This window comes from Camelus ferus, chromosome 21 (assembly GCF_009834535.1).
Source record: "Camelus ferus isolate YT-003-E chromosome 21, BCGSAC_Cfer_1.0, whole genome shotgun sequence".
Classification (NCBI taxonomy): domain Eukaryota; kingdom Metazoa; phylum Chordata; class Mammalia; order Artiodactyla; family Camelidae; genus Camelus; species Camelus ferus.
In genome coordinates this window covers 9252888-9265260 of record NC_045716.1, presented here as the reverse complement: position 1 = coordinate 9265260, position 12373 = coordinate 9252888, and the positions used below count along the sequence as shown (strand labels likewise).

Below are 12373 nucleotides of genomic sequence, written 5' to 3'. Positions count from 1 at the left end.
TAAACCTAATTATGTCCCCCTTGCAAAAAAAAAAAAAAAAAGGAAAGAAAGAAAAAAATAATAAAGTATGAAAATAGTAACACTGATAAATTCATCTTTTAAGCATGTATCCTGAAAAGTAGCTCTCATATCATGACAAGGACCCAGCAAACCAATTTGGCTTTATTCACTTATTTTTTGCATTGTTACAGAGAGTATTTGAGGGAAGCACTCTGTCTAGATTTTCAGTTCTCTTTTACCCAACCTTTGAGATTTTCTTCATTTATGATACTTACCTGATATCCAAGACTGTGACTATTATACTGATTTCATTGCTAAACTCAGAAAATTCAAAAAGATTGCTAAAATTCGAGGATCCTATCAACTGTTACAGGAGATGACTTCTAGTATCAATTATTTCAATAATATGACAAAATAGATTCAAATTATCTAAATTATTCTTTTTATAGGATGTATTTCTATTTTAAACAGTACCTTCAGTGCTGATCCTAATAGGTATAAAAATACAAAGTAGTAGTTGACCAGTATCAGTGCTGACACATTTAACTCTCTTGCCATTGGCCACAGATGTACTATCATAGGATAAGTGTATATTATTGCTGTAATATATCCAGCATATTCAAATTCTTCTGAAAATACAATGCGATGTACAAAAAGAAGAAATTTATTATTCCTAAAAAAAGAGACCAAATAAAATGTCAGATCACTTTAGAATTATAAAATCTGAACTTCAACATTTGTTTAAACAAATATTAACATTAATTTGAAGAATATAAATACATAAAATAATAGATAATATATAAATATATAAAACACACTTTCTAAACATAAAAATCATAAAGGAAAAAGATAAAATATGGCTCTAATTAATCTATATCTGGGCTGGGGAGATTTTTTTTTTTAAGTTGGTGTCTTATATATATTATTCACTCAAGTAGAAGAAATGTTTTCATTAACCTTTACCAGAAACATTAGATTCTGTAAATATATACTCATATTTTTTGTTTGTTAGGATGTTTTTTTGGGTTTTTTTTCCTCTCAGTATTACTAAGATATAATTGACATACAGCATTGTTTAAGTTTAAGGTGAGCAGCATAATGGTTTGACTTAATGTACATCATGAAATGATTATCACAGTAAGTTTAATGAACATGTATCATCTCATGTAGATACAAAATTAAAGAAAATGGAAAATAAAAAAATTTTCCTTGTGATAGAATAGAATTTACTCCCTAAACAACTTTCATATATAACATACGATACTGTTAATTGTATTTTTCACATAGTACATTATATCCCTAGTATTTATTTATCTTACAACTATAAGTTTGTCCCTTTTGACTGCCTTCATCCAATTCCACCTCCCCAGTCCCTAATCTCTGGTAACCACAAATCTGATCTTTTTTCCTATGAGCTTATTTGTTCGTTTTTGAAGTAAAATTGACCTACAACACTGTTAGTTCCTGTTATGCAACATAGTGATTCACTATTTCTACACATTTCAAAACGACAACCACAATAAGTCTAGCTACGTCACCATAAAAAGATATTATATAGTTATTGACTGTATTCCCCACCCTGTACAGTTCATACTGGTGACTCATTTATTTTGCAGTCAGAAGTCTGTACCTTTCAATCACCCTATTTCTTTCCTCCCCCTACTCCTTCCCTTCTGGACACCACCTGTTTGTTCTCTGTATCTATGACTCTTGTTCTCTTTTATTACATTTGTTCATTTGTTTTATTTTTTAGAGTCCACATATACGTGAAATCATGGTATTTGTCTTTCTCTGTTTGACTTACTTCACCTAGCATAATACTATCTAGGTCCAGCCATGTGCCAAATGGCAAGATTTCATTCTTTTCTATGGCTGAGTAATATTCCATTATGTATACCACATCTTCTTTATCCATTCACCTATCAGTGAGCACTTGGGTTGCTTCCATATCTTGGCTATTGTAAATAAAGCTGCAATGAACATAGGGGTGTGTCTTTTCTTACTAGAGTTTTCATTTTCTTCAGATAAATACCCAGGAGTGGACTTGCTGGATCATATGGTAGTTCTATTTTTAATTTTTTGAGGAATCTCCATACTGTTTTCCATGATGGCTGCACCAATTTACATTTCAACCAACAGTGCATGAGGGTTCCATTCTCTCCACATCCTCATCAACACTTATTTGTTGTCTTTTTGATAACAGCCATTCTAACAGGTGTGAGGTGATATCTCATTGTGGTTTTGATTTGCATGTCCCTGACAGTTAGTGATATTGAGCATCTTTTCATGTGCCTGTAGGCCATCTGTATGTCTTCCTCTTTGGAAAATCATCTAGTCAGATCCTCTGCCCTTTTTTAAATTGGGTTATGTGTTTTTGTAATGTTGAGTTGTTTGAGTTCTTTGGATATTAACCCCTTATGAGATATATTGTTTCCAAATATCTTCCATTCAGTAAGTGGCCTTTATATTTTGTTGAGAGTTTCTTTCACTGTGCAGAAGCCTTTTATTTTGATGTAGTCCCATTTGTTTATTTTTTGCTTTTCCTTTCCTTCCTGAAGAGACATATACCAAAAAAATTACTAAGACAAATGTCAAATAGTTTAATGCCTATGTTTTCTTCTAGAAGTTTTATGGCTTCAGGTCTTACATTTAAGCTTTAACTCATTTTGAATTTATTTTTGTGCATGGTATGAGAGAGTAGTCTAGTTTGATTTGTTTGCATGTAGCTGTCCAGTTTTCCCGGCACGCTTATTGAAGAGACTGTCTTTTCTCCATTGTATATTCTTATCTCCTATGTCATATATTAATTGACCATAAACACATGGGTTTACTTCTGGGCTGTCTATCCTGATTCATTGATCTATGTGTGTGTTTTTGTGCCAGTATCATACTGTTTTGATTACTATAGCTTTGTAGCATAGTCCGAAGTCAGAGAGACTGATTCCTCCAGCTCTATTCTTTCTCAAGATTGTTTTGGCTACTCAGGGTCTTCTGTGTTTCCATACAAATTTTAGAATTAAATAATTCTATTTAGAAATTGTTCTACTTCTGTGAAAAATGTCATTGGTATTTTGATAGGGATTGCCCTGAATCTGTAGATTGCTTTAATTAATACAGTCATTTTAACAAATACTAATTCTTCCAATCCATGAACACAGTACATCTTTCCATCTGTTTGTGTTGTCTTCAATTTCTTTCATCAGTTTTCAGAATTCAGGTCTTTTGCCTCCTTAGTTAGGCATTTTATTCTCTTAGGAATTTTGTTCTTTTTGATGCAATTGTAAATGGGATTGTTTTCTCTTTCTCATATTTCATTTTTAGTCTATAGAAATAAAACAGATTTCTGTATATTAGTTTTGTCCTGCCATCTTACCAAATTCATTGATGAGCTCTAGTGGCTTTCTGGTGGCATCTTGAGGATTTTATATGTATATTATCATGTCATCTGCAAATAGTGACAGTTTAACTTCTTCCTTTCCAATCTAGGTTCCTTTTATTTCCTTTTCTTCTTGATTGCTGTGGCTAGGACTTCAAAAACTATGTTGAATAAAAGTAGTGAGAGTGGGCATTCTTGTCTTGTTCCTGATCTTAGAGGAAATGCTTTCAGCTTTTCACCATTGAGTATGTGTCAGCTTTGGGTTTGTAATACATGGCCTTTATTATGTTGAGAAATGTTCCCACTGTGTTGAGTTTATATCATAAATGGATGTTGAATTTTATCAAAAGCTTTTTCTGCATCTACTGAGATGATCATATGATCTTTATTCTTCAGTTTGTTAATGTGGTATATCACACCGATTGATCTGCAGATACTGAACCATCCTTGCAATCCTGGAAATGTATTGTTGAATTTGGTTTGCTAATTTGTTGAGGATTTTTGCATCTATTTTCCTCAGTGATATTGGCCTATAATTTCCCCTTTTTTGTGGTATCTTTATCTGATTTTGGTGTCAGGATGATGCAAGCTTCATAGAATGAGTTTGGAAGTGTTCCTTTCTCTGCAATTTTTTGGAATAGTTTGAGAGGGATAAGTGTTAATGCTTCTCTACATGTTTGGAAGAATTTACCTGTGAAGCCATTTGGTCCTGGATTTCTGTTTTTTGGGAGTTTTTAAACTACTGATTCAATTTCAGTACTGGTATCTGGTCTGTTCTTATTTTCCACCTCTTGTTGGTTCAGTCTTGGGAGATTGTACATTTCTAAGAATTTGTCCATTTCTTCTAGGTTGCCCATCTTATTGGCATACAGTTGTTTACAATAATTTCTTATAATCCCTTATAATCCTTTGTATTTCTGTGGAGTCAGTTGTAATTTCTCCTGTTTCATTTCTGATTTCATTGATATGGATGCTCTCTCTTCTTTTCTTGGTGACTCTGGCTAAAGGTTTATTAATTTTTCTTTATCTTTTTAAAGAACTAGCTCTTAGTTTCATTTATCTTTTCTGGGTTTTTTTTTTGTTTTTTTTTTTAGTCTCTCACTTATTTCTGCTTATTTGTAATTTCTTCCTTTCTACTAACTTTGGATTTTGTTTTTTTCTAGCTCCTTTAGGTGTATAAGGTTAAGTTGTTTGAGATTTTTCTGGAAGGCATTTTTTAAAATTAAAGCTAATAGCACATAGGGACAATGCAACAATGCAAATATTCATATATCAAAAGCAAGAGATAAATAAATTTAGAGAAAACACTAGTGCTGATTAAAATTAGGAACAGGAAAAAATATTCTATGATATATATTTTTTAAATGGTTTCTGTTTATTGAAAGTAGAGGCTGACAAAAAGAAGTTACCTAGATACATATCGAGACCCTAGAGTCTTAATTTTTTATATTTTTCTTTAAACTTAATACATGGAATAAAGTAAAAATTATCATAATTTGTTATGAAAAGTATATTAACAACCATTTAAAATTTATTAGCATTAATGGTCCCAGAATCTTCTCATTTGACATCTTTAGTAGAGAAACCTTGTCTTTCTGCTTTAAAAATTATATAGGTTCAGAACTTATATAACAAAGCAAAGAACCTACACAAGTTAAGTAAAACTTGTATCTTGTGACATTTTGGAAATTGGTGATAGGTATTATTAAGGCCATGCTGTGTTTTTCCTAATTATAGACATCAGCAGAAACACCGCATGGCACAGATGAAATGTGAGAGCTAGATCCAGTCTTTGAGATTGATATTTCTCACTCTCACTCACATCAGAAGAATACTAGAATATTACAGAAGCCCAAGACATAATGTGACCCTAAGACATGGCAATTAAAACTTGAAGAATCCAAATATGACCATCCTTTTCTTCTTCTTTTTTTTCCTATCTACTCTCTACTGGAGGTGTCAGTGAAATTGCTGAAACAGAATGCAGAAAGAAAAGCAAGCACTCTGCTCCTTCCCCACTCAGTCAATGAGTTGACTATAATGTTAGTGGGGTTTTTTTAGGGAAAATCATGGTAATCTATTCTGACAATGTAGGAAAGGTCACATTTTCAAGTGCATTGCTATTAAAAGTTCATAGTACTTACCCACATTGAATAAGAGGTGCCTTCTCTTTATGATATTTGAAGAAAATTAACAAGCTTTTAAACTTCATAAGCCAACTTCTAGCTCTTACATAAGCTAAAACATCATAAATAGTCATGAATCTAACAGAGAAAAATACAGATACATGTTATAAGGAAAAACAAGTGCTATATCTTTGGGTAATATAAACAGAAAGTTACACTAAATATAAATGTAGTATGGGTTTGTTAAATATGCCTCAGTATCCATCAGCTACCTACCCACAGTCACAGAAGAGAAACATTTTAGCGTAAGCCTCTTGCTGTCCATGTTTCTGGAACTATTCCTGACCTGAGGTAAAATATAATTAAAACTTCTCCAGACCAATTCTTTGGGGTGCAGAATCAAGCTTCCTTTTGTCACGCCTTGCCTATCCCAAGATTTTCCAAGGCCCTAAATTCCCTATCTTTCCCAAACTTTATCCAGGAATTGATGCTGTATCTCCCAGACGTATTACCAGGGTGCTGAAATTTAACCATCACCCAGACAGACTCTCCCATCGTAGTTGCCCCAAAGCTTTGTCTTCGACCATCCATTCTCTAATGTTTACCAGGGCTGTGACCAATTATCAATATATCTCTAAGATACTAAGCTTTCCCCATCAGATTTACTTGCATCTATCAGTTCCATAGGTTGGGTCAATTCCTCCAGAGTCTGATCCATTCCAGAAAGCAGTTTAATGGCAGGCTCCAGGCTTCCCTACCTCCCCTATTCAGTAATTTAGTGAATATGATATAAAGACAAAATACTTATAATAGTAATTGAAACTATATGGGTTCCTTTTCATGGCTTCCCTTGTCTCTTATATAAATTGCTCTCTAGTCAGAACTTCCTCCAGAATCTCCTAATGTCATCAAAGTTATGAAACCTGGGGGAAAAGTATAAACAAGTAAAATAGGAAGTAGATGGATAGATGGATGGATAGACAGATAGATAGATAACATAAAAAGATTGATCAATCTGGGCATTCAACTCTCAGTTTGTTCATTCTGTATCACATACACATTCAATTTTGGAAATATCAATTAAAGAAGTATTACACTTACTTTCCTTGGATAGGGCAAAAGCTTTTGGTTGCACCAATTAATGTCCGGGCTGCCTCTACACTGAGGACTCCATCATTACACTGTTTTTCAAAGCTACTCTAAAAATAAAAATTACAAAGGACCAAAACATTAATGTAACGTACTCTGTTTGACATTTACATGGCCCTCCCTCACTACTATTATTGAACTCAATATATGAAAATATACTTCTCAAAAACTTCTGTAACAGGAAATACATTTTATCCAATTTAAATATTTAGAGAATATTCATTTTTTGCAAAGTACTTTCCTGGATGTTATAAAAAATACAAAGATTCCTAGCTTCAGGAAACTAAAAATTTATACAACTCAGAGTTTACTTCAGATGCTTAATATGGCTAATTACTAGAGAAATGCAATCAAAACCACAATGAGGTATCACCTCACACCAGTAAGAATAGCTATCACAAAAAGTCTACAAATAATAAAAGCTGGAGAGGGTGTGGAGGAAAGGGAACCCTCCTACACTGTTGGTGGAAATGTAAATTGGTGCAGCTACTATGGGGAACAGTATAGAGGTTCCTTAAAAAACTAAACAATAGAGTTATCATGTGACCCAGCAACCCCACTCTTGGGTATATATCCAGAAAAAACAAAAACTCTAATTTGAAGACACATGCACCCCAATGTTCATAGCAGCACTATTTACAATAGCCAAGACATGGAAACAACCCAAGTGCCCATTAATAGGAAATTGGCTTAAGAAAATGTGGTGTATATGTGTGTATATATAAATATTATTCAGCTACAAGAAAAGAATGAAATCTTGCCATTTTCAACAAAACAGAGAATATTATGCTTAGTGAATAAGTCAGAGAAAGAAATACCATATGACATCACTTATATGTGGAATCTAAAAAATAATACAAATGAATATAGATACAAAATAGACATAGAAAACAAACTTATAGTTACCAAAGGGGAGAGGAAGAGGGGAGAGACAAATTAGGAATATGGGATTAACAGATACAAACTATCATATATATAATAGAAAAGCAACAAGGATTTACTGTATAGTATAGGGAATTATATTCAGTATCTTATAAAAACTTATAATCTGAAAAAAATAACTGAGTCAGAATACTGTACACCTGAAATTAACACAATATTGAAAATCAACTATATTTTGATTTTAAAAAAAAATAACACGGAGTCAGTCACTGTATGGAATTGTTGGTTTAAAAGTAAATGTGGTAAGTCATTATAACAAGGGTCCCAAAAATCAAGGGTTGATTTAAAGTTGATTTTACCTAGTAATCTTTCTATGTTTATATTACAACATTTAAACATTGTCTTAAATATTTTAAGAGAATTTTGATTCACTAGATTTATTTTAACTTTCTAGATTTATAAGAGTTAAATAAGCACTTGGGAGAATTTTCTATAAAAGGAACTCAAATATGTTAAATTTATAAAAGCAGTTTCAAATATTTGGAGATGTTTAATTAACTAAGTATGTAAATGGCACCAAACATCATTCAAGACTACTCAAAAATGAACTGCTAAAATTTACTAGAATAATAAGAATTAGAAAATTAGAAATAGAATAATAAGATTTGTGACTTGAATTTAAAGTCTAAGAGATTTTTTATTTTTATTTTTCAACTTTAATAAATCAAACATATATTTTAACAACCAATCAAAAGGTGAAAAAATTTTTTTTCTAGTCACCTAAAAACCATATGTAAGAATTGCAAAAATAACAATAAGTAAAAAGCAGATAATGTGAGGAGTACCAACCATTTGTATTATAGCTACATGCAATCTGGCTTCTCCTATTAAATCTTCATCTGTTGGGGACTCCTTTGCTTCTTTGTCACATGAAACATGGGTAAACTGAACAGTATCAGACTAAGTTGAAAAACATACAAAAAAGAAAAGAAAAACATACAGAGATAAAGTTTTTTAAAAAAAGTAAAAATGATTAGAAGCTGTTAAATGCTTTGCTCAACAAAGATTCCAGTAATTCAAATCTGAATCGCTAAAATGAAGGGCTGTGTATGTAAATAACATTCTTCCTATGGGAAATGTTGCTTTCAATTATGGCGAAGTAACTATTCATTTGGGGAGATTTAGAAACCAAATTCTCCAAACCTGTCTACGCTTGACTGCTCTCTGAAGCAGCCTGTGTTTTCTACTTCTCATAGTACTTATACAGGGAGAGATCTCTCATTTCTTCAACCAATTGGAAACATCACCTTGGCAGAGGCTATTCATAGTTACTCAATCAGCCAGTGTGTAAAAACACCAGTTCTCCTGTATTTGGGAAATATTACCAGATCAACAAGACCTTCTCTGTAGAGACAGAATACAAAGAAGTATAGCATAACTAGTAAATATACCCCCCTTCAGTTTTCTGACATATAACTAGCAGAATCAAGTTTTTTACAATAAACTAGAGAAAGAGATGCAGACCCAGGGAGGGAAAGGACTATTTTTTGCTAGGTATCAACTCACAGGAATGATGTATTCAATCTTTGTTTTTTCTTCTACTAAGGTCCAATTAACATTTGTCAAAATTTTTTCTGTTTTACACAAAGCTATTCTGTTCTGTATCATCTCCTGGATGTGCTTAATGGCGTTTTGCATGGCCATTTGTCTTTGAAGGGAGAGAGCACACAAACCTGTAACAAAGAAGAATGAGGACCTTAACAGAATACAGTGAAGACTGCACAGAGAAGCAAAAGGATTGCATGATGTAGGGAAATCTTGGCATTACCTGCATAGCCAACCCAGAGTGCTTAGAGCAAGGACAATTTTTGTCCAAAATTTTGCAGAAAATCACCCAGCTATCCATTTCCTTTCAGCTGTACTTTATCTGATTCAACTGCTAAAGAATGTTTTCTTAGTTTCTTTTCATTTCCTACAGCTGGAGACAAGACTTACTGCTTCAAGGCACTCCATCAGTATTTCTCAAGGTATGGAAAACTAGCTGTGTCTTCTATGGTAGAGGGGCTGCTTATTAAACTAAGCAAATTCCTGGGCTCCACCCCATATCTGGAGAATCAGATTGTCCTGGAAATTTGCATTTTTAACAAGTTCTCCAACTGATTCTTACACACAATAAAATGTAAAGGCCACTGCAATAGAGATCCCTCAAATTTAACATCTGTTTCCTGACCAGAAAATCTGCATGTCCAAAACTTGCAGCAGTTTGTATTGTCTTGAAGTATGAATCTGAGATTATAGCTATCAGGCTCGCTTACCAAAAAGAAGTTAATTAGTGACTGAGCTTAGCCTACTCATTCAGAATTCCATCTCAATAAACTGTTCTCTCTTCCTAACTGCGTATGAGATATCTCATAAAGAGTTAAAAAAATGTTTCTAAATGTTTCAGTTTAACTTTATTGCATTCTCTACAGGACACTAGGCAACAGTAGTATTTGAAATTTCGAGGATTCAAAAAGGTCTGGAGTCATATCCCTCTCAATTCTGTATGGTCCAGAGCAAAGATGCATTTGACCTCATGCTTAATAAAGAGTTAGAAGGTGTCAGCTTTGGATTTAAAATCTGGCAGCTGAGAGCACCCAAGGAGAAAGTTTATTCTTTTGCCTAATTACATCCTTCTCATTATGATGGAGCAAAAGTATATGTGGACCACTTGGTGGCGGCATATATTTGAGTTAACTCTCATGACTAAAATGATCCAAGAACATGAGGAGGGATCTCCTAAAAGCATTAGGCCAGATGGAAGAAGTTGCTTCAAAACTCTTCATGATAAAACTCAGTTTTGTCAATTACCTCCTCACATGCAAGTATTTCTAGAAAGGATGAGCGTTGATTCTGAGGATAATATACTTGCTATATTTTTTTGTTTCATAATGAAAATTCTGAGGTTTAGTTAATACAATAAAAAATGGATAAGGGAAGAAAAAAAGAAGAAGAAAACACTTCCATGAGAATAAAACTCTTTGATCTTGCCCTTGAGTATCAGAATAAGAGCAATCACAAGGAAGCCAGCATGGGAGAAATCTAGATGTTATATCCTAAGCAAACAGAACAGAGTGGGTGTGGATCCCTGAAAGTCAATGAAAATTGGTGGGAAGGGAGGTGTGAGCAAACCCTGAGGGATCGAATTAAGTTCACTCATTCTCCAGTGTAGGCTTTTGCTGATCCAAGCACAACTTTCCACTGCAAAGAAGAACAAACCCATAAATGGGGGAGAAGGAGAGTTGCCAAAAAATCTGCCCCATTTACTAGCCCTATGCACAGTTGGAGCCCTTGCCTTTGCAGTAAAGCTGTTGCAGGAAGCTCTGCAGCAGTGTTGATGGGGCATGGTTTCAGGAGTGGGCAGGACAGTGAAAAGGCACAAGCAGAGATGGGAAATTCACCAGACTGTTTCTCTGTTTATAAGAAACTTCCTTCAACATTACTCTTTCACTGACCTCTCATTAGTTCTATGATTTCCAAGAAATTTTCTGATTACTTATTTGATTTATCAAAGAAATCAGTAGAGGCCAACACTCTGAATAATGATCACAATTATTTCACACATAGAAAGAAATCATCCTCATTATAAATGAATAAATTGATTTTCTGCCTTATCTATATTCTCCTGTGAGTGTAGTGTATATAAGTTTCCATTAGTCTCATCAATTCTAGATACCCTGACAGAATCAGTTCTCTAAAGCAGCAAAGCTGAGGACCAGGCCATGGGATACTGGAAAATACAAAGGTCCTACTCTAAGACTTTGTTTAATCCCACCCCATCCTCTCTCTTCCCTACTTGACTCCATCGCCACTGGTTATCTTATCCTAGATTTCTCTATTGATCATGGGTCTATTTGTGACTTTATTATATTTACGTATTTTATCATCAACAGCTTCAATTTTTTTCTAGAAATAGGCAACTCTGGCAGAGCCTGCTGGTTGCTCCCAATACCCATTCTCCCTTTCTTCCTTTACCAACAGAGTCTCTGAGTTTTGGCTAAGCATGTTGCCAGTCAGGTCAAGATAATATTTCCCAGCTTCCCTTACCCATGGGTGCCCATGTGACTAAGATCTGGCCAATGGAATGGGAGTGGTAATGACATACACAACTTCTGCATTATGCCCTCAAAAGGAAGCTGCTTACCCTCCATGGCCAACATGACCACCATCACCACCACCCACCTGCCATTTTCCCTTCCTATTGACCGCATTGAGCCAGCTTCTACCCTGCAGACAATAGAGCACCCCAGGAAGAGGAGGACCAATAAACGAGAGGGATCTGAGATCTCTGGACAACCTTGTGGGGGAGACCCATTCCATTCTCCTGGACTTTTTGGTGGAGGAAAAACAAACAAACAAACAAACAAATCTCTGTCTTGTTTAAGCCACCGTTAATGTTGTTTCTGTTAAACTGGCTGAATCAGTATCCCAATTAATACATCATCTATAAATAGTGAGTGAACGAAAGTGCATGATTTCATAATCAATTCCTTGAGCTCCATAAGAAATGTCCCACCATCCCCAACAATAATCTATTTGCATTATTCTCCCCAGTTAATTAATGAAGGATAGACATATTTTACCTAATGTCCTGGCTGAACGAGTCATCATGTATGAATTTATTCCCATAGTCATTAGTGATATCACCTGTACATACAATATAAACTGAAAAACAAAACACAGAGTCAGAATCAAAACATCAATAAGTTCTCCAGAGGGAATCACTGTTCAAATTAACCACCAGCAGAATTCTACTTTAACCGACATTTTTTAATCCTGCCTCTGATAAGTAAGCAGAGAC

The 12373-nt window shown here is 34.2% G+C and overlaps 1 protein-coding gene across 1 annotated transcript in view; it reads right to left on the bottom strand.

The window, feature by feature from the left end:
- SLC9C2 (solute carrier family 9 member C2 (putative)) overlaps positions 1-12373 on the bottom strand; it is a 68564-nt gene that overhangs the window by 29183 nt on the left and 27008 nt on the right. Inside the window, exons 11-16 of the mRNA XM_032463713.1 lie at positions 12156-12237; positions 9100-9266; positions 8383-8493; positions 6604-6701; positions 5521-5640; positions 475-673 (exon numbers count right to left, since the gene is read on the bottom strand). Of these exons, the coding sequence (XP_032319604.1) occupies positions 475-673; positions 5521-5640; positions 6604-6701; positions 8383-8493; positions 9100-9266; positions 12156-12237 (777 nt within the window). The remainder of the gene's footprint in view (positions 1-474; positions 674-5520; positions 5641-6603; positions 6702-8382; positions 8494-9099; positions 9267-12155; positions 12238-12373) is intronic.